General features: G+C 39.1%; 1 protein-coding gene across 1 annotated transcript in view; it reads left to right on the forward strand.

Moving 5' to 3' along the window:
- LOC122798603 (protein lifeguard 1-like) overlaps positions 1-23,986 on the forward strand; it is a 279,943-nt gene that overhangs the window by 195,485 nt on the left and 60,472 nt on the right. Inside the window, exons 4-5 of the mRNA XM_044067679.1 lie at positions 21,544-21,597; positions 21,792-21,882. Coding sequence (XP_043923614.1) covers positions 21,544-21,597; positions 21,792-21,882 — 145 coding nt within the window. The remainder of the gene's footprint in view (positions 1-21,543; positions 21,598-21,791; positions 21,883-23,986) is intronic.

Here is a 23,986-nt window from a genome sequence, read left to right on the forward strand (position 1 = left end):
GGAGCAATTGGGAATGTAGTCTATGATCCTTAATGGTTTCTTAGACTGCATGCCTAGTCATCATCATCATCATCATCAGCTCCCTTTTTTTCCCATTTTTCTACATGGGGTTGGGGTATCATGTTAACTGTCACCAACTCTCTTGATTCAGTGCCACACTCCTGCCTTCTACAGCACTCATGCCTGACTGTTGCATATCTGCTTTCACACAATCCATCCACCTCTTTGCTGGACGTCCTCATTCCTCTTAACTTCTTCCTGTCTGTCCCAAATCTTCCTCACCAGATTGTCTTCTGCTTTTCTACACATTTGCCCAAACCACCGTAATATGTACTCTTTGATCTTTTCTGCATTTGGAGCTACTTCGGCTTCTGCTCTTATGTCTTCATTTCATCGTCTGTCCCACAGTGTGCATCCTACCACCTTTCTCAGGCACTTCATTTCCATCACCTCTAGCTTCTTCAACTGTTCTGCCTTTACTGCCCAGGTTTCTGTACCATACAGTAGTACTGGCCACACCACTGTTCTTTATACCTTACTTTTAAGCTTCTTTGGCATTCTTCTGTCGTAGACTACACCTGATACTCTATGCCATTTGGCTGCAGCCCCTCTGATTCTAGCTTTGACCTCTTCATTCAGACTACTCTTCTCCTCGACTACCCCTCCCAGATACCTGAAGCTGTTTACCTGTTCCACCTGTTAAACTACCCCTCCCAGATACTTGAAGTTGTTTAACTGTTATAGTCAGATGTGGACTAACTGAAAGGAACATACTCATAAAGAGCAGTAATGGTCAGTTATAGTAACTACTTATAAACCTATGAAACTACCTATAAACCTATGAACCTATGAACCAACTGTGGTATGTATGAAACAGCAAAATAATATGATACATTATGTGAGATACAGAAGCGTAGCTGGTTCAGTTAGTGCCCTGGGCTGATACTATGGACCAGCAATCTACCTCCATCAGCTTTTCAAGTAAACAGCAAAAAAAAAAAAAATGTTTTCTTTTAAACGGTAGCAAACAGTTTGCTACAGTTCACACTTGCCTGCACTGAGTGATTCAGTGCTCATGTTTTAGTTTAAAAAAAAGTATTTTTAAACATAGCAAAGTGATTACTACAAATGTAGCAAACAGTTGCTACAGATTATCCCATGCCTGCATGGAGTACTACAGCACTCATATTTTATATTTTTGCTACAGTTTATACCCCCTGGCTGCACTAAGCACTACAGCGCTCAGGTTTTAGTTAAAAAAAATATTTTTTTTTTTACGTAGTTTTATGTTAGCACGTAGTTTTGACTGCAAATGCAATACCGGCTTTTGCATTGAAGAGCAATCAGGATAGGCTTATTACTCCTCCCAGTACTTTGCACCTGGAGCAGTTGCTCCTTTTGCCCTGGCCTAGCTATGCTACTGGTGAAATATTAAATGAAATTAAATAGAACGAGACAGTGCAGCAGTAGTAAGTGATCAGATATGGACTACCTGAAAAGAATATACTCATGAAGAACATTAGTAGTCAGTTATAGTCAGATATGGACTAACTGAAAGGAACATACTCATAGAGAACAGTAATGGTCAGTTATAGTCAGATATGGACTACCTGAAAGGATCTTATTCATGAAGTACAGTAATGGTCAGTTATAGCTGGATATGGACTACCTGAGAGGACTATATTTATGAAGAACAGTAATGGTCAGTTATTGCGCGGTGGTGGTGCTGCGGTAGCGTTGTCGCCTCACAGTAAGACGTTGTCCTGTTCGATTCTCAGCTAAAGCATCTTCTGTGTGGAGACATGCGTGAATAGGCGTACCTTCGTTGAAGGTTGTGCATCAGGGCTGGCAACTCGGCATGTAAAAATCTACTGCCAATCATTAGCAGACTGGAGTTCCACTGTGGCGACCCCTAACGGGGAAAAGCTGAAAGACACAACAAGTAATGGTCAGTTATGGCTGGGAAGCAGTTAATGTGTGTAACAAGTTAGTTGAAGGTAGACATGAGGGTCTATGACAACGGATCGAATACACTAAATATCGAATGGCTGGAAAACTGAAAACGCAGGTAATAGAAACTCGTTTTATGAGATCATGGTACAGTGAAAATTGGGAAATTTGCCCTTTCCTCACTGTAGTGTGATCTCGGAATTAGTATATACATTTAGCGGGGGGTGTGGGGGGTGCAGCCCCCACAAAACAGGTTTCTATTACCTGCGTTTTCGATTTTCTGGCCGTTTGATATTTAGTGTATTCGATCCGTTGTCATAGACCCAGATATGATACAGGAACTATGATAGTGAGCAGTTAAGATCTTCAATATTAAAATAATAGTTTGGAGAAATAAGATGTGAAAATACCTATATACACTATGTACATGAGTTATGATTAGATATAGACTTGATCAGTAGCATAGCTAGGGCAGGGCAAGAGGTGCAACTGCCCTGGGTGCAAAGTGTTGGGGGGTATGATCAGCAAATCCTGATCTCTAATGCAACAACTTCAAAGTAAAAAAAAAAATCACTTTTTTAACTAAAAGCTGAGGGCTGTAGGCTTCATGGAGACAAGGTGAAGACTGTAGCAACTGTTTGTTATATTTGTAGCAAACAGTTTGCTACGGTTCATAAGAAGACATTTTTTTTAAGTAAAACGCAAGTGAATAGTGCTCCATGAAGGCAGGGTATATACAGTAGCATTTATAGCAAGCAGTTTTCTTCAGTTTATAATGATAAGAAGTATTTATTTATTTATTTTTAATAAAATTGAGAAGGACTGGGGCCAGAGCACATAAATGCGACCTAAATAGCTAGGCAGGAGGGAGGCAGGGCATATTGTGCATCTGGCCACCTGGCTAGGTTGTTGTGCCTTTAGAAGGAATGTCAGTTTTCTTTCCTCTTTTTGCTCTTCATTTGAGGAGCTGAGGGGGAAGTGAGGCATTGGTTCATGGTACTGGGACAGGGTGCTGGGTGAGTCAGCTACACTTCTGGACCTGATATCCTTAAAGAGGAATTGAGTTCCTATGGAGGTAAACAGGTACAAAGTGACTGAACTATGTACTAGGTTACCCTCCCCCCCAAAAAAAAAGAAAGAAAAAAGAAAATTTCTGGGAGTGGATCCATGAGTATTTCAGGAAGTGTTTTAGCTCATTTTTTTAATATGTGAAGGTTACTATTAAGTCTTAGTGACAGGAAATGAAAGTCAGATTTTAAATTTGTAGTTGGAGTATAAGGGGTTACCAGATGAGTTGTGTGACTTAGGCATTGTGAGAAGTAGTTTATGTTTTGAATGAAGGGCTCTGGCTAGTTAATAGTGCTGAATAATATCTTTTAAGGCTGGGCATGTTTCTGGATTATGGACTATGCTGTGAGACATGATTAGTTGAGAGTAAGTGGGGTAGTTGGGTAGTTCAAGCTAAATGAGGTGTTTAAGGAATGTGCAGTAGTTGGACCTCTGTAGCTGGTTAACAACAAATATTGTGGCTTTATTGTAGTATTGTTGTATTTTGTTTTTTTTTTACTTGCTTGGAGAATAGTAAAATCAGGAGAGATGTAAAGGAGTGTTGGCAGCAGACGGGTATAAACTACATTTTTTTTGCTACTGTCTGTGAGATAGTTTTTGGTTCTGGAGAGTGTTCCAAGATTTTGATGTGTCTTTTTTTATGACACAGTATATTTGGCAGTTCTTACAAGTGGTGTAGGAAAGAAATATGCCCTCTGTTAATTGGGAATGGCAGACTGACCAGTATGTGTGCCAAGTGGAATGTTACCATCTTAGCATACGTAATAACAAGTGAAGTATCAGCTGATGGTCCTGTACCCATGCAATGCTGAGGCTGCAAGTTTTTTCATGACTTTCTGAATTTCAGTATCCCATTACCCCCAGTAACAAATCTTCAATGTTTACTTTTTATCTTCCTAGCTTAACTCATTTTTATTAGCAAGAATGTTAAATAGAATGGACAAATAGCAGTAATGTTAAATGGATCAGACAAACTGGAGAATGTTAACATTTCATAGGGCATTCAGAAAGTAGGTGGGTAAATATAAGTCTTGCTGTCATCACAACTTTTACAGCTTATTCAGTCACATCACAAAATGTAATTAATATTTATAATGTTTATTAGCCAAAGTTGTAAGTATGTTTTTAATTAATGTTTCAGTTTGTATAACATCACTGTCTAGCATCACTGGTTTCCCTATTCAGTTTTCAGCTGGGTGCCTTCTGTATGGCATTTATATGCTCAGACTATGTTCATGAGGATTGGTCAACAGCACCCTTTTACATTTCAAAAATAGCTTGGCACTTGGTTTGGCAATGCTTACTTAATTGCCCCAGGGGCATGTGTAAGTGTGGGTTTTTGATTGTACTTACTCCATAAAGGACCTGCATTGCACTCAGAACTGGTTTCTTTCCTACTGCAACAGGCTCAAGGTCCTTCTAAGCCTCAAGTGGAGAAAGTAGGTACAGAAAGTGGATGGATGGCATTTGTTAATCAGGAAAATTCACTGGGGAGAATTGCCTCTTTTTTCTGGAGTTATTTATTTATTGATATTTGGTGATCGGGAAAGTCCAATTGGGTCAGGAACCCATTTTCAGTGGAGTCTTGGGGAGAAAAGCTCCATAGAAAATACAGAGATTATAATTGGATGTAAAGTGTAATAAAGTTTAACATGTAACAGGTGATTTGCAATTTTACAATCAGTTATAGACATAAAACAATTTAACATGTGGATAGATAACAATTTACAGTCCAAAGTTCTGCCTGAGATCCTAGGTAGACCTACACATTACTAGAAGTGTAGATTAAATCATCCTGAGTAAAAAGCTGTAGTTTAATTTTGTAGGTTTTAAAGAGTAGAAGGTTTAAGTATAGGTTGCAAGGCAGATTAAGTATGACAGTTAAGGATTTTAGTATATAGAGAGAAGTGGTATAAGGACTAGGGTGGTGAGCATGAGTAGATGTTCTTCTTCTTATTCTTTCGGCTTTTCCCAGTTAGGGGTCACCACAGTGGAACTCCGGTCCGCTAATGATTGGCAGTAGATTTTTACGGTGCTAAGGTGCCAGCTCGACGCCCATTCTATGCATGTCTTTCGAACGCCACTCGACCGTGGGGAGGACATGCAGACTCCACACAGAAGGCACTCCGACCGAGAATTGAATGGGAGAACCTCTTGCTGTGAGGCAACAACGTTACCGCAGCTGAACGGTGAGCATGAGTAGATATTGTATGAAATATATGAGTATGGTATAATAAGATACACTGAGGAGAAGATGGTGTTTTGAAAGTGGATTTTAAAAAAGTGGAAGGACGAAGAAGTAAGCAGATAATGCGTAATAAGTTATGGAGTAGATTAGGAAATGAGGGGTAGAGGAGAAGCAGCAGGGGAGGGAAACAGATAGCTTCTGCTATATAGTAGAAAGATAGGAATCGAGTATATTAGTCTTTAGTTAAGGAGCAATGAGAGATGTGAGTGTTGAGAAAGTGATTTTTTAGTTTAAGTTTGAAGGTCTTAAAGGAATCTAAGGCACTGATATTTGGATGTAGGGTATTCCATAGTTCTGCAATAGTAAAGGAGTAGAGGCTATGACCAGCTCTTTTGTTAGGTTTGTATACATTTAGAAGCATTTTATTTGTGGAAGAGAGATTTCTGGATGGGGCATAGGGGCTGTAAGATAGGTTTTAATGCTGGGCAACTGCCTCTTTCATATATTATTTTGTGTGTACAGAATTAAGGTAATGGGGGAATTCTAGCCAGTTTAGTTCATTGAGAATGTAACAGTGATACTTGTGGTAAGATATACCAGTTGCAAGTTTAGCTATTTTGTAATAGCATGATTGGAGCTTGTTTTTTAGAGACATGTGGAGGTTACTGAGAATAGGGGCCCCATACAAGAGGGAGGAGAGCAAGAAGGTATTGGCAAGTGTTTTTTTTTTTGGTGGAGATGTCCATGAAATTGTGTTTAGTATATGTTGTTCAAATGAGAGTTTGCCATCTATGTTGATACCCAATAATTTTGCCTGAATTACAATTTCTGTTTCTGTTTTTTGGTGTGATACTATATCAAAGGCCTTAGATAGATCCAATAGGATTACATAAGTTAATTGGCCAGAGTCCAAGGCTTTGTTCACAGTATCTGTGAAAGTTAATAGTACAGTGGTAGTCCTATGTGCTGGGCGAAAACCATGTTGGTGGGTACAAGGAGTTTGTTATCAGAAAGATGTTTCAGTAGTTGTATGTGTATACATTTTTCCGTTAATTTAGATAAAGGGGAGAGGATAGAGATGGTTCGATAGTTTGTCAGCTGATTGTTTTTCCACCCTTCTGTAAGGGGATTACAATAGATTTTTTTCCAGAGTTTAGGAACTTCAGATTCTGTGATTGATCTGTTAATCAGGATGCTGACAATGTAGGCTATTGTATCAGCAGTGATTTTTTTAAGTATTTTGATGGAAGGCTGTAAGTGGAGAGGGAGCAAGGTTTCAATTTGAGAAGAAGCTTATGTATTAGAGAATTGATAATGGGTTGTAGAGAGAAAATAGGTGTTGTTGAGATAAATAAAGAAGTTCCCTGGTTAGGGGAGGTGTTAGTGCTAGTATTGTTATTAAGTGATTCAGGTGGGACTAGATTTACTATGGAAATGAAGTTTGAGTTTGGTGTAGAATAGTTTACTAGTTTGAGTATACTATCTGTGAAGTGGGAGTTGAGCATGTCAGCTATTACAGATGGATCTGTGTCAGGGGCTGGTGAAGGGTTTTGCATGGACCCAGGGGTGAGGAGTGCTGAGATTGTTTTCCAAAATTATGGGGGTGGGGGGTTATTGACTTAGCTGGTTAATTGTTGAAAGAAGTAGTTTTTTTGTCAGCAACGACTATTTTTTTTTTTGCTTTATTTTGTAGCTGCTTGTATATAACTAGATTGGTCTCATTTTTATTTTTATGCCAGTTTTTCCAGGCTCGGTCTCTAGTTTACAATATTTGTTTTGTGGCTTTAGTTAGCCAGGGTGGATTGTTTATTTTTGTTCTTTTGGTACAAAGAGGGGCTATGCTATTAAGGTTATCTAAGAAGACTTTGTTGAAGTGGTTAATGGCATCATCCAGTGGTAATATTTTAAAGAGGACCAGTTTATCATTTTTAAGATGTTATTGAATCATTGTTGATTGAACTTGGTTAGATTTCTTGACATTTTATATGTATGCAGTTTAGGTTCCTGGGCGAGGAGGTTCTGTAGGTATATGCTGGTAAATGTTCAGTTGCAGTGTTTGGGAGTGTGCTGGAATTAGAGTATTTATGGGGATCTGATACCAGGATCCAGTCTAAGGTTGTGCATAGGTGATAATTATTTTGCATTCTGGTAGGGCTAGTGATAAGCTGTGTAGCGCCATGAGGGTTAATACTATTTATTGTGGAGTCAGTGATAAGATTTTGCCAGTTTATATTTAAATCACCCATAATAATAGTTTCATTGGTAATATTGTTGGTAGTCCAGGAAAGGAAGTTTTCTAGTGTTGAAATATTTTGGCCAGGGCTTATATAAACTACTGCTATACAGATTTGTTTAGAATTATTTACTTGTAAGGATGTCAATAAAATTTCTGCATTACTAAAGGAAGGGACAGGTTTGGAGAGGGAAGATATGGTATAGGTGTTATGGTAGATTAATACTATGCTGCCTGCTTTTTTATGGGTTCTGTAATTTCTTAGAATATTGTATCCTGGAGGGACTATTTCTGTATCTTGAATATGTGATTTTAACCAGGTTTCCGTAACTGTTACTATATCTGGAGAGTATTTGGTAAGCCATGAGTGAAAGTCTGTAATTTTATTACAGATACTACATACATTTAGTGTTATTAATAGTACATTTTTAGAGGGGTGAGAATGAGGATAGGTAGGTGACTCTGTAGGTCCAGGGTTGGGATGACTAACTCTCCACTGGGAAAGTTTGAGGAGATGGTTAATGAGATGATGGTGAAGACGTGTAGTTTTAGCAATGTGCTTGGAGCCTATGTGAGGTATTAGGTTGAGTTTGGTAGAGGTGGAAAAGAACTGGATTTTATTTAGGTGAATATAGTTATATTCAGTTAGGCTTGCAGTTATATGAGAGAAACTATCTATATGCCCAACAAAAGATGTGGCCTGAGTGGATGTTTTAACAGGTGGAGATGTTAGAGAGCATTTAAGGGAGGTGATCTGTATATGTATGCTTAATGAGGTGATTAGAGATATTGCAAAAATAGTAGAGTGTGAGGGAGAAAGCATAGTGTTGTGTGTTAAGATCTGTGTGTTAGGTATGGAAGTAGAGAGGGTAGAAAGAGAAGGGGGAGAGTTCTAAGTAGTTGGAGATAGCTGTTAGCTGATAGTATAACCAAGTTAAATCATTTGCACAGAATCAAAAACGTAGTGTCATATACACTGAGAAAATTAAAGTCAGGATGTGAAGAAGTTTAATCCCCTGTTTCACAATACCAGGTTATTCTCTAGTGTGATGCTGTTTCTGCATTTGTGCAGTAGCTGTTTGGGTGGTACTATGAAACCATAATACATTTTTGATCAGAAATTAATGTTTCTTGTGTAAACAAATTTTATTGGCAGTAGGTCTTCTCACTGACCATGGATTAAAATGGTTCCTGTTAGATGACCAAAGACACACTCTTTCAAATGCGTCTTGGTCGAACTTGAAAAGACGAAACGGTGAAATGACGAAGTGGCATATTAGCGAATTCTTTCCCTGGGAAAAAAATCGCTTGGCCGTGTAAATTACTTTGCCATTTTCGTCACTGTAGTGTGATCCCAGAGTTGGTATATTTAAGTAGGGGGTGTGTGGGGGGCATAGTCCCCCATGTTGGGGGTTGTGGGGGGCAAAGTCCCCTACTTTATGTTATGTTTTAAGTGTTTTTTTTTTTTTGGAATAGCGATTTTTTCCCTTGGAAAAAAATCACTATTGTAAGTGTTCAAGTTTGTAAGCTTTCGTTTACATGGGGTTGACAAATCATAGTTCACTTTTCTAAGCGTTTGATGATCAAATATAGACCGAATTAAAATATACAAAACATAAATTTTCATGTGCCCCCTACATTCTCGGGCTAACTCTGTCTTGCTGAAAAGGTTGTATTTGTTAGAGAAACTGCAATATCAGAGATTGTTATGTTAAATAGTGGACACAAGTGTGGAACTGTCACCTGTGTGGCTATATGTGGGTAAAATTCTCATCAGAAAACAAGCATTATGTCTATCCAACTGTTGGAGAAATGTGTTTACATTGGGTCTCTCCTGATAATAGGCTACTAGCCTTGTGGGACTAACCTGGTCAACAAAAGGATAAATAAAATTAAAATAAATTCATAGGATATGAGTAATCTCAGGACAGCAAACATGTTTAGAAAGATAGTGTTTATGGTATAACCAGAAGCACAACTTGCTAAAGCTGTATTTTTACTCAGTCAAGGAAGACTGAGAGCGTGTCCTTAAAAACTTCATTAGGTTACGCTCTTTGTAAGAAAAAATGAAAGTGTTAGTCATTACTTGAAGTCATTTCTCTTAAATGACAGTAGGTTAGCTCGACGTTTCCTGGAGATGAAAATTTACAACTATCCTGAGTGTACAGACCTCAATATATTTCACTAAAGACATATGAGAGATTTATGTATGCCCAACCTACAGCAAGTGTGACAAGACATCACAGACTTATACAAATACAGATTTCCAACATTCTGTGAGATTACTTATTTAAATATTAACTTCTCCACCTACATTTTATTAGCAATGGGAATTTGAAGTTTATTTTTTGTAATACAATTACTGTGGAAATTCCATTCAACTAACTGATGTGCCCTTGCTTACAAATTAACCTGAAGAAACCAGAGAGCTGCACATGCAAACAAGGACTCCAATTTTCTGCAGACAAGTGAAACTGTTTGGATGCCATTTAATATTTCATTTAACAAATATTTGCTTTTAGCTTTATCAGTTCTCTAATCAGTGGAAGTTTAAGGTGTTCATAATTAAACTTTAACACTTTAAAAAAGAGTACTTAGAATTTTTAGCTATTTTGTGGAATGATATTCAGGCAACAAATATTTAAGCAGACAAATTCTGTTGCTTCCTCAGTGAGGTTTGGAAACTCATTTTCTTGATAACTTCTCCTTTCAAAAAAAAACTGCCTATTGCTGTAAGCAACAAATGCACATTTTATAAATGTAAAGATCTGTAGCATTTTAAATACACAATTCTTCAATTTCAGATAATTTTTTAATCTAGTCAGAAAGACAAACTTTCCACATAATCCTGTCATTCAGGCTGGTTCTATCTGACTAGGCCTGACCTGTACCAGCAGCAGCACAATAAAATGAAAAACAGGCATCATAACTGTCTATCCTAGGATCAGTAGGCAACTTCTCAATACAATTACGGGCAGTTTATAATGTCAGTGTGGTCAGAGCTCTAGTGAGGTCCCTAAAATAAAAATAATATTGCACAATAAAGAGGCATTATGATATTACCACAATATCATTAAAAAGAATAATTAAGGATTTATCAGGACACAAGGATTTCATTTTGTCAGTGTCCATATCTTCAGGAGTCCATCTGACTGGAAAACCTTCACAGGTGTTTTGAATGTGCACAAAACATCCCTTGCTTCCTAGTAGGAATGATTCAGAGGTTTTTATAACCCTGCTATTTAAGTTTACATGCAAGAACACAGATATTTCTGGTCATACAGCCAGACAGGTGTATGAAGGTAGTGGTGTAATCAGGAAACGTACCTTCATATCTACATAAGAGAAGGCCATCAAGACCCACAACTATTCAAACTAGCTTAACTTCATGCTCTCTACAGATGAATATGGAAAATGCAAAAGTAATGTGGTATTTCAACAAAGAAATTGGCACCAAATCGTACCAGTTATATTAAGAAATGGGTTTGGTATTCAGTGCAGCTTAAGTCTGATTGTAGTTCACCTACTTGGATAGCAGAAATCTAGTGCCATTTCAGTCATCAGGCATTTGCAGGTAACTCACAAGTGGTGGCTACATGATACAGTTTTCAAAACAGTGTGACATACACCAGAGAACTCTCTCTTCCTCTCTCTCTCTGTTCCTGAAATACACCATCTAAATGCTCAAAGACAGAGATTTTGCTTTTTGTCTATTATATCAAAGTACTGTAGACAGATACATTTTCATTTTTCATGGGATTAGTAACTGATGGATGCCTTTTCCCCATTCTGACTGATTCAGAAGGTGATAGTAAAGACAAAGTTGAACAAATTAAAACTAATTTTCTGATGTTCCAACTTGACCTGAGCCATCAGGATTTTTATTTCTATTTCATCTCAAACCACGTGGCTATTTATCTAAATCTGAAGAAAATGATGCAATCACAAGATGACTTACAGGGCAGATTAATTCCTAGCCCTGATTAATTTTCCTTAGTTTTCCTTCACATTTTCACTGAGGCTGATAGACCAGCTATTCATAAGACTCACATTCAGAAATGGAAAAGAATCTGTAACTGGGAAAAAATGACACAAAACTGGACCCATTCTCCTACCCAAAACCCAGGCAACCCTTCGACTACAGTAACAATGAATGCCAATTCACTGCAAAAAAAAAAAAAAACCTTCCAAAACAGCTTCTTTTATCGAAGCTTTGTTGAACCTTGGTTAACTTTTATTGCACAGCTTGCAAAAAAAAAAGACCTCTTGTACCCTCATACCTCTTAAACATATACCTATTCTGAGGTCACACAACAGTGAAGAAAAGTGGAGAAAAGAGAACTCCTGCATTGCCAAAAGTTGGTTCAGCAACTTTTGTTCAGTCTATTAACATTCACTGAAAATGCTGTTGACAGATTAACACTCTCACTTCACATTTAGCCCAGACTAGCCTATTTTTCAGAGTTAATGTTTGATATCCTAGCCTACATGTCATTCCTCTCACAAACTGCAGGCAAGCCTTTAATAAAGTCTGTGGCTGCTGGTGACCTCAAAGCAAGGGGGTTGAGGGATACAGCTGAATGGGTGGGGCTAACTAGAATGGGGAGGTGCTCTATTACAGCAGGCTAATGACCACTACCTGTGATCAGGCAATATATGTGGTCATTAATTTTCATCCACAGACTGTCTCAGTATGTACCCACTTATTATAACCACTTTACCGACTATATACATCTCACATATCTGACTGTAAACAAAACGGCCAGCTTTAGGTGAAGCAGAGCACTAAACAAAGGACTCCATGGGTCCATCTGTTGCACACTAGTCCCCCCGTACTTCCCCGTTACCTGTCCCTGTTTTGCTCCACATTATGACCCAAAACCATTCATATAGATTACTTCTTTCTTATTTTGTTCATGTTGTCTTACTTTTTAGCTCCCCACCCCCTATAATTTTAACACAACCTATCTGGCCAAGATTCAATTGCAATGAGTCTGGAGGATGCAACTAAATTAAACTGGGGGCTCAGAGGACTTCTAAGTACCCAAAAGTTGTAGGGTTTTAGAGGCTCTGAGATGCATCTTAGAGCTTTTTCTTAACGACTTTTTGATTTAATGATAGCCTGAACTAAAAATCATGAGTAAGAGGAAAAGCTTTGTCTTGTTTTTTTCTTTCAAGGAAAAATAAGTTGTGTCTGTAGTGTAATGTTCTAAGCTAACAAAACAGTGGTTCCACAACAAACTAAGAAGACACATGCAAGGATATATAAATCCTATCTGGGACTAGTGCCTGCCTTCCTGCCCCTCCAAAGAGAGATAGTTACATCCTATGTACCCTTCTAGTCTTAGACTGATATTAAGGTAAAAGTACAAATGGCCAGAGGCATATATTATACAGCTAAGGATCTGGGAGAAGAAACCAAAACACATTAATAAAGCCCTTACAGGCACAAGGGCTACATGCAGATTCCACAAAGAAGTAATCATAGCTAAAATCTCAACCACAGAACCAAACACTATTAGATGGCAACATTACTCAACGTGACATGCTGACAATGATAGATTACAATGCTGATGTTTGACTGTAATGTAAAGTGAGACAATTATGACCAATTTGCTACTTTTAGATATCTGTGACCTTTCTCCCATGCACATTCAGCCATTTTCATCACAAACAATCCCCATACTCATCAATTACAGCTATCAAATTGGACATGCACGCCTCTGATATCAGATTGCCTCTTAATAGCCACTAGCTGGCTTCACACAAATGCACCTACCTCTGCAAAACTGAAATAATGACTGCTTAACTTGAATGAGTGACTGCAGTGTCAAACACTTTCATCTATAGACAACCTCGATATCCTGTAATTAATGCCAACTTTATTGAATGCATACACCTCACAATCTAGGATGTAATAAAATAGAAGTAATAACTACTGGCAACAAACATTTATGTTAACCCCCTTCACACAGACACACACAGAGAAGTGACTATCAATTCCAGCCACTTGTAAGACTGTAACTGTATCCCTCAGATATTTGGCTGCATCAAATGAATGAATGAATAAAGACATAAAAATACAGGAATTTATCTTCTCAGCTTACTGTTGTCAATATAGGGTGTAGTTACCCCCTGTGTCTCAACATTTTATCTCAAGAATCAAGGAGAAAGCTGAAATAATGGTGGAATCAAAAATCCACCAAAACAGCAGAGGCCACCAAAGCAGACACCCAAACAACCACCACCTCAGAACACAACACCTGCAACACATAGACCTCACAGTCAGAGTGTCAAACAGTCACAGCCCTTAAGGCCAAACACAATGCCAGACACACTAGTCATTGGTGACTCCATAGTCAGACACACTGACGTCCCGCTCACCAGACTGAGTAAGGAGAAGGTCACAGTAAGCTGCCTGTCGGGCGCTAGAATCCGCCACATAACGCAAGCACTCAGGTCTCTCAACAGCAGGTAAAAATATGACTCAGTCATTGTCCACACTGGTGTAAACGACCTGAGACGTACCTCCTTGGACTACATGAAAAGAGACATTGAGGAGCTCTCTGATTATGTAGCCCAGGCAGGTATGACCCTGACCTTGAACAGTATCCTACCTTCACCAAGAATGATGCCACAATACAGAGATAAGATGATCAGCTTTAACAATTGGCTTAAACACTGGTGTCATTCAAAGGGGATCCAGTGTCTGTCTGCCTGGGATGACATGCTGGACAAGCCACGCTGCTTCAAGGGACGGCTTGCACCTATCACCCTGGGATTCGGATATTGGCAAAGGCTCTTGCCACCCCATAGTGCCTTTTTAGGCAAGGCTCAAATTCTAAACCTACCACCCTAGAACACAAAAAGGAAAAAAACTAAGGGTAATGCTGCTCAATGCCAGAAGTCTAAATCTCAAAATGCACGCACTCGAGGCCCTTCTCAGTATGGAGAACATCGATGTCTGTGCTGTGACAGAAACCTGGTTCAAGGCTCCTGAGAGCACCCCAGCGCTATCAGGTTTTACCTCATATCATGTGTTCCGGCCCCAAAATCCGGACAATACCAAGAAAGGAGGGGGGGTATCCATATTCATCAAGGACACCCACACCTCAAGACTGGTGGCAACGCACGATGCATCGGAGACCATCCAGGTGCAATTAACCATAAGCAAGACTGCTCTGCAAATTGTAGCATGTTACAGTCCACCCTCACAAACTCAGGAACCTCACATGGCCTTCCTGAAAACACTAGAGAGGATAAATGTATCACCAAACACCATCATACTAGGTGACTTCAATTACCCTAATATAGACTGGGAACACTACTCAAGCCCAAACACCCTAGCCCAAACGTTCCTGGAATTCATAAACTCAAATGCCATGGAACAACTAGTCACCATCCCCACAAGAGGAGATAACATACTTGATCTCATCATCACGAACATGGGAGCACAATGTTCAACACCGGAGGTGTACCCCTCACTGGTGAGATCAGACCACAAACTAATCTCGCTGGAGGTCCTCATCCCACCCCACCTGAAATAAAAAGACCACAGTAAAGAACTTCTCAAAAGCCGACTTCACACTTCTAAAGACTAGTGTGGTCTCCTTTAAGGCCCCGAGCGGAAAACAGTACTCAAGCCGCTGAATCACTTACAAATGCCTTCTACCAGCACCTGCAGGACTGCATGGATAAGGCAATCCCAAGCAAAACAAAGACTCTTTGTACCAAAGGCAAGCATCCAGTCTGGTGGACCCCAGCCATAAACAAACTCTACAACAAAAGGAGGAAGCTACTACAAGATAGAGCAAAATCCTTAAAAGGTAAGACACCCTTGATCACTATAAGTAAAAAACTAAGAGCTCTCATAAAATCATCCAAAGCAAATTTCGAGAGAAAAATAGCTAAAGACTCAAAAGACAATCATAAGGCCTTCTTTAGCTATGTTAGAAACCTGGGAGGAAACTCCCAGATATGCTCAGAGCTAGTTCAAAATGATGTGAAGATTACTGATCCTACAGACATTGCCAACATACTGGCTGACAGGTTCAGGGCAAACTTCTCCCCCCCCTCCCCCCCAAAAGGAGAGATATCTATACCAAATGATTGCAGCCCCCGAAACATCTCCAGCGCCCAAGTGAGGAGTGCTCCCTCCAAAGCAAAAACACAGCATCCATGGGACCTGATGGTGTCCCCGGCTGTGTGCTCCATGAACTCAATGAGGAATTAAACCCACAGCTAGGACAGCTGTTTAATCAAAGTCTTACCTCTGGATACGCACTCCAGGAGTGGCGCACTGCAACTGTGGTACCACTTCACAAAGGCGGTGCCTCCACCGACCCTGGAAATTACCGCCCATTAGCTTGACAAGCCTTATCTGCAAAGCCATGGAGAGGATCATAATGGACCTCATAAATAAAGACATAGGGAATTTGCAGACTTTGGATCCAACCCAGTTTGGCTTTGTCAAAGGCAGATCATGCCTTTTAAACTTGGTTGACTTTTGAAACAGTCACCAAAGCCATTGATGAGGGAAAGGCAGTCCATACAGCCTACCTCGATCTGGCTAAGGCCTTCGATACAATACCCCACTCGGGTATCATTGAAAAACTCATCAGCTTAAATGTCAACCCATACATCACAAGATGGGTTGCAAACTGGCTGAGTGACAGAACCCACAGGGTCAGAGTTGCTGGCGCCATGTCAGACTCAAAGCCTGTCACAAGTGGTGTCCCACAGGGCTCAGTCCTGGGCCCACTCTTGTTTGGCATCTACTTTTCCAAGTACAAGCAAACACAGGAGGGTTATGGCTGACAAAGTTTGCAGATGACTGCAAACTGGGCCATAGTAGAAAACACATCTGACACAGATATCCTTCAGAAGGGTCTCACAGAAATGGATAACTGGTGCCAGAGCCATGGCCTAATGTTAAATGCCAAAAAATGCATAGTCATACCCTTCGGGAAAAACAAGGTTACCCTAGCTACCAAATAGGTGGCAATCCACTGAGCACAGAAGAAGTTATCAGGGACCTGGGGACCCAGGTTGATAGTAGTCTGTCATTCGACACCCATGTAGCTAAAGTAGTTAGGAAGACCTTCTACATTGCCCACCTTATCATGAAGGGATTCTCATCTAGATCAAGGGAGGTCATAGTCTCCCTTTACTCATCACTCATCAGACCAATGATTGAGTACAATGCCCCATTCGGAATGTATCTGACCCGACACTTGCAGCAGCTGGAGAGGCCACAAAAGTTCCTCACCAAAAGGATAAAGGGTCTCAAAATCTGTCCTATGCTGCCCGACTGAAAGAACTCCAGCTCTATTCAGTCGCCACCGCTTGCTCAGAGGTGACCTTTGCCTAACATACAAGGCCATGTCAAACCCAAATTTGATGAATATGCTTCACCTCAAAAAATCTAGATCCATCAGAGCCACAAGGGCGGGAGACTTAAACCTTGACACGGCTATTAATAGGACGTGCTGGAGGGATAGATTCATCACCCAAAGACTCCCTATGCTGTGGAACAAAATCCCGGTACATGTGAGGCAAGAGCACCTCGCTGGCCTTGTTCAAGAGAAATCTTGACCAATGGATGGGAGATCGCAGATATACCCCAGGGATTACCTCAGTGTCACTGCTCGACAGAGGCACAGCAAAATAATGGGTATAGTTCCCCATACTAAAGGGGTGGAGTAAGCCACAAAACGATGGGCTAAGCTTGTAAATGCCCTCGGGCAGATAGCCTAGTATGAACCTATGAACCTATGAACCTATAAAGGACCATAATCAGAAACAGCTGTTGCCTTTATATACTTAGAAACTTGCTAGAATAGCAGGCTTTACAGTGAAGGCTATTAAGTCTGCAATCCCCATTGATTTGCTAGAAGAAATACAAACTTTACAAGGAATAGATCAAAATATGACACAAAACACAGCAATCTGCAAAATCAGGGATAGTTGAGAATGCAGATATGATGACCAATCACAGCCACTTGTGTGACTGTGGCTGCATACCTCATGTGCTTGGTTGTAATAAACGAATGAATAAATACATACATTTTTGTTCATAGGTTCATAGGTTCATATGTGTTTACCACGCAAACAACCAAAAGGCCTTTTTAAGCCTATCCATGCATCCAAAAATCTCTGACAAGTTCTGATACCCTTGATAAATGTAAGCTGGGGCTTGGGAGATGAAACATTTACAAGCTAGGGCCTAGGAGATGAACCATTTACACGTTGCCTGTGTCCATTAGAGACACAGGGGCCAATTAAACCAGGGATGAATTTCCTGTTCCCCATCCAATTATCCAGGGTGTACTTGAATTGGATTAGGGAGGAACTCTGCTTCCAAAGACAGGGTAATCTCTGGGATACATATCTGTCTCTCCAGCAGGTCCTATTTTATACCACAGGCAAGGTTTGAGTCTTTAGAACGTACAATTTTGGTGGTGTTTGTTTTGTGGATATGCAGGAGGTCCATTAGAGTGGGGTCTGACAATGCCCTGAATGTCAGGCATAGATCTTCCCTCAAAAGCCTGCAGGAGACAGAATACAGGGATAGAACCTTGAGGTGGTCTGCACAGGGCATTTTATTTAAGCCCCGTATTCTTTTAGTGAGGAACATCTGTGGATGTTCCATTTGTTGGAAATGCCTGGTTAGGTACATACCAAAGGGCACATTGTGCTCAATGATAGGTCTGATGAATGCCAAATACAGTGGAACAGTGTCTTCCTTGGACTTCAATGCCATACCTTTGTTTATAAGTTGCGCAACATATATGAATTTCCTCACTACTGTAGGCACATGATGGTCAAAGGCTAGATTACTATCTATGTGTGTCTCTAGGTCCCTGACTACTGGGTCAACTCTAAGAGGTGTGTTGTCAATATGATAGTTAGCAAGGGTGGATGGCTTCCCAAAGGATACTATTATGCATTTCTTGGCATTTAGTTTTAGTCCATGGCTATGATACCAGCTGTTTGTCTGTGTCAGCCCCTCCTGGAGAACATTTGTGTCAGTATGGGATTCAATGACAGCTCCTAATTTGCAATCATCTGCAAATTTAGTCAGCCAGAGACCACTGACATTGGTTTTGACTTCAGAGAAGTAAATGCCAAAAAGGAGCAGTCCAAGGACTGATCCCTGAGGGAATTCACTTGTGACTAGCCTCTTTTTAGAGGTGGACTCTCCAATTCTAACTTCCTGGTTCCTGTCTGCAAGCCAGTTAGCTATCAGAACACATTTATCTCCTCATCACACTACTGCCAGAATACAGCATGCGACACACTACACTCCTCACACACAAGTACCTCTCAACAAACATCTTAGCTCAGGAATCAAGGAGAAAGTTAAAAAGTAATCACAGGCAGAAGACCAAATTAGGGACTGGTATTACCTTTACATATTTAGAAACTTGATGGAATAACATGCTATGAATTTCCATGATTTTGTCTGAAGGCTATTAAGTCTGAAACTCAAATGTCTGTCACTATTTACTGACTGCAAAGCAATCCTCACTGATTTGCCAGACTGCACACTTTTTGTGAAAAACAGATATGCCAAATTGCTAGAATAGCAGGTTTGCATTAGCTTGCATTTTATGTAGACTATGAAGTCTGAAACTCAAATGTCTGTCATTACTTCATAATTTTTATCCTCCAAGATTTGCCAGAAAACCACAAGTTTTATGATTATCAGATCAGAAATATGAGGCAGATATCTGGTCTGTCTGCAAAATTCTTGGCAGATAAGGGTTATTCTACAATTCCTACTGATTTGTATTGGCATCTTGCCTTGAAGATGTACCATTATGGTGAATTCCATCTCCCAGCTGTGCTATAGTTCTACAACAAACACAACAGTGCTGTTATGAGGCCTTCATGCTGTATATTTATGGTGTTCAGACAACAGTTGCATTCCCTGTAAAATATTTACTGTCCTGTACTTTGGAAATAATATTGTCAGTTTCATTTATAAAACTCATGGCCACAAGCCTGAAACAGACACAGTCACACAGGACTTATAGATAGTCTTACCTTTAATGCAAATGCTTTTCTACCTTGGGACTGGAATGTTTCGTTATAAAGTTTGATTTTACCTCCATCTGAACCAGCAAATTTATAACATATGTAGTAGATAGAAAAGTACATGGGACAGCATATTTAATACTAAAGAGAATACAAGAAGGATCTGGAGAAACAACTGCGTCACAATCGTTAAAGCTGATTAAGCCAATCCATAGATTACAATGTTGCTTTTGGTGCTTAGCTACAAAAACACATTGTAACAACTAAAGAGGTTTCTTCCCACTAAATATAGTGAGGCTGTAAAATTTAAGCTATACATATAGGTTAAGAGAGTTTTGACTGTATTTAGTGTGTTGTACAGACTCCTGAAGGTTGATCTGTCCCTGGTCTTCAAGGAGTGATGGGTCAGATCATTTTCAAACACTGTGGAACACAAATTCTATTGGGCTAACACCAGAATGGGTAACTTTCTGATAAGGTAAATATAAAGAAATAAAAAAAGAGCAATTGACTTCTGTCACTCATTATCATCATCAGTATTTGATTTATTTATTTTTTATTTCTGTTTATTATTCAGGTGAGTGAACTGGTCCAAAGACCCTTTTCAGCCAAAACCTGAGCCCACTGGCCAAAAATAGACATACAAGGAAAAAAAGTAATTCAAATACAGACATACATTACATTCAAACACAGACTCATCATCCTAATCCCCCTTTTGCTTATTTCACATGGGGTTGGGGTATTATGTCAACTGTTTCCAACTTTCTCAATTTAGACCCATTCTCATACCTGCTTTGAGAGGCATGCCCAACTGTTGCAGGTCTTCTCTCATGTCCTCATCTCACCTTGCCTACTTCCCATCTCTCCAAAATCTACTTTACCAAATCATCATCTGCTATCCTAAACATGTGATAAAACCATTGCAAAATTATCATGATTTCTTCATCAATCTCCAACTCCAGCACTTGGATACAGTGTGGCTTGAGTCTGACAATGCTGTACTATCTGCAATTGTGAAAATCCCTTTTATTATGGTATACTGGCACCACAATGCTCATTATGTAGTCACCTGTGGTTCTCTCTCTCTCTCTCTCTCTTCACACTGCAATGAGTACCCTCAGGAATCATTTCTCTCCCAAAATGCCTAACATCTTATTCATATCTACTGTAACTTTATCTGAGCCTGCTGCTTTTCCTGACTTAATTTTCCTGAGTACAATTTGTACTTCTGGCTTGTGGCAGAGTATTTACCTATATTATGGAAAAGCTACCACTCCTGGTCAATCAATACTAATCATTGTTTACTTTGAAGACATGTCTATGTGATTTTAGAAAATAAGGAATGCAGACATGTGGTTATGTTAATCAAATTTCTAGAATATCATTAAATTACCAACCAGATATTTAAATTTACGAATCTAAGATCATCCAAAAATGCAAACACATAAACAGAATAACACAAATATATATTTAAAATATTATCACCTTACAGGTGCATTCAGTACGGTACTCTAAATCTGCCAATTTATTCTGGGGGTAGAAACAGTTGGTGCTGTTACAATTAAATGCCAGAAGATGTCATCAGGCCACCATATGACTAGCACTTCCTGTTTCCCCAGATGAGGTCTTCGGGAGTTGTATTTGTTATGATAGATGACTATTATATTCACATTCATACAAAGATGAGTCAAGGATTTGATATGAAGAAACAGAGTAAAGAAATCTAAAGGTTATAAATGTTTAATGGAAAAGAAACAGCATTTCACCCTTTTGGATTATTGAAAATTATTCAGACTGCTTCCTCATATGCCCTCACTACACTTGTTGAATTCTTAGGCATGGTAAGTAAACTGGGTCTGGGGTGAAATTGCTGTAGTATTTCATATGTCAATATAGCATGGAAATGCTAACCCATTTGTTAAAGGATTTATAGATATGACTGCAAGGTTTGTTAAAGGATCTATAGATATGACTGTAAGGTGAGACAAGGCAAATAGAATCTGAAATTAAAAATTGTGATGTCTTCTTCCAATAATTAATCACTATTACTGATTCTTCTTTTTAGGGAAACTGCAAGAAATTGGGTCTATTATCATTCTTGGTTTTGCTATGCTTTGTTGTAAGTATCCTGGTGGTGCAAACACATAAACTGTGTGCATACATTCAAATTCCAACAACAGATAGATTGAAAATAGGGAAAAATGCATGCTAATGTACAGTATACATACATACATAACCACACACGAATACACACAATGTTCTGACTTTTGAATTTAAACTACAAATTAACAACATTTCTTTTCATTTTTGTAGTCCAATAACATTCGTCCTGGTTATTCTTTTTGCCTGCTGTGACAATATCCGACGGAAAGTTCCAGTAAACTTCATATGCCTTGCCTTCTTTGTAAGTTGGTCGATGTATTTAATAAGATGACAACTTTACAAAGATAAATTGTAAGAGTTTCATGTTTTTCTTACAAGAAAAAAATAAATATCAAGAAACTTATGTCAGAAGCAGGAACCTAAATAAGTCCTTAGAAAATTGTAACTGTTTGTCCTGTTTTATGCATAATAGCTATCTGTCTGCCTCTCTCACCATAATTACTATGTTGTTTGAAAAGACTCTGGCCAGTCACTGTATTGGGATTATACCTTATTCAGTCTAATATGTTTTCTGCAGTCACTATAGCTATTTGGTATGTTCTGTTCCTGTAGTTACATTTATTTATTTATTTATTAACCAGGCAGATGGGCTGGTCTAGTGATCCTTTTCATAGGTTCACAGGTAGGTACTAGGCTATCGGCCCAAGGGCCTACGTAAGCCTAGCCAACAAGGTTCCCTGGCTTACGCCACCCAAGAAAGTTGGCCACAACTCAGGCTCAATGAACAAAGTATGAATCAAAACAGACAGTAATGTTGAACAATTAAACAGAGACTATAAAATGAACAGAGAATTATACAATGTAACATTAAATCAATTTTTGTACAAAGCACTAAATCAACAGTGCAAAATTAGAAGTCATAATTATAAGTAGTATTTACATTTTGGTGTAGATATATTATCTGCACCACTTAGTGGGTAGGTGGGTTAACCATTGTCTTTAAAGCACTTGCATATAACTTCATTGCTAAGATGATTTTTAGAGAATTTTAAAGCCATTTTAAGTTTTTTAAGCAGATGGTTCCAGGTGGTGGTGGGTCCTAATCATGAAAAAGCTTTTTCCATGTTTTTAATTCTGAAGGGAGGTCTGATACATATTATATCATTATGTCCGCTATTTATTAGAAGGTAGATTTTTTTCTATGAAAGGCAGCTTAGATCTTAAAGATGTGGAGTAGCCAAGATTTAAAACTCTGAATATAAGCAACAGAACAGAAAAGAAGACATTTCAGTATCTAGTTGCCAGTGGAATTCATTAATGAGACTGCAGCTAGTAATGCAAATTTTATTTGCAGCAATCTGAATCCTCTAAGAAGGCTTTTAATGCATTATGAGGCTAAGACATGGTTTTATTTATGTATTCATTCATATTGGGTTATCCGTAGAGCAGCACTGATCTCCTGACCTTTTTCAATGACTTACTTAGAATCACACAGTTAGACAAATGGTGGCTGAAGGAATCAAACCCTGGACCACAGGAAGCACTTCATTAATAACTCATAGCTGTAATCCTCAACACCAACAGCCAAACAAAACTAAAACACCACTGTATCTCTGTGAATATGAATATTCATTGTAATAAACAACTGCTGCAGGGATAAAACTAACATATCTGAAGCATAACATTCTTAATTCAACTATTAGCTTCATTTATCATGGCACATACTGCTCCTCAGGAATGTAGAATGGCTTTGAGTCATGATTCTCCCAAACAGATAAGAATTCATCTTAAGAGTATACAGATGTTTACGGTGCTCCAAACACTAGTGAGCACTTTGACACGGAGAGTGACAAACTGGATTCTGCTCCAACTTCAGATTTGTCATGAGTAAAGCTAAGGTTCAGTACAATCAGAGCAGGAATGAGACCTGTGTTGTCAAATAAACACCTGTTTAACAACAGGCATAAGTCTTGTGGTTGAACCTTATTATCCTTGCTCTGAAGGACACTAATGTGGTGCATTGCTCCATCAACAGAATCATTGTACCACTAAAAGGAAGCAGACATGAGAAAAAGAAGGTGGGACTGAGGCATACTTTTCATCACCTTAGCATATGAAGTATGTGTTGCTTTGATTCCCTTCACGACTCATGTCATGTAAAAGAGTCTGTGAAAAGCACACTGGGAGAAACTCTCTCAGACTTTCAAGGGCCTGGATATCCAAGTTCTGTATGATGAGAGAGAGCTTTGCATGGCACAGGAGTTCCAAAGTCATTACTAATGCCACATGATTGCTAACAGGTAGATTAACACAGTTTCATGTTAGTAAATAAAGAAAAGATTTTTGTGGTGTGGGAATGCATTGAAATTAGGTGGTAGGAAGGCAAGGATAGTGAAAACTATGTC

This window comes from Protopterus annectens, chromosome 3.part1 (genome assembly GCF_019279795.1).
Source record: "Protopterus annectens isolate FY-2018-M chromosome 3.part1, PAN1.0, whole genome shotgun sequence".
Classification (NCBI taxonomy): domain Eukaryota; kingdom Metazoa; phylum Chordata; order Ceratodontiformes; family Protopteridae; genus Protopterus; species Protopterus annectens.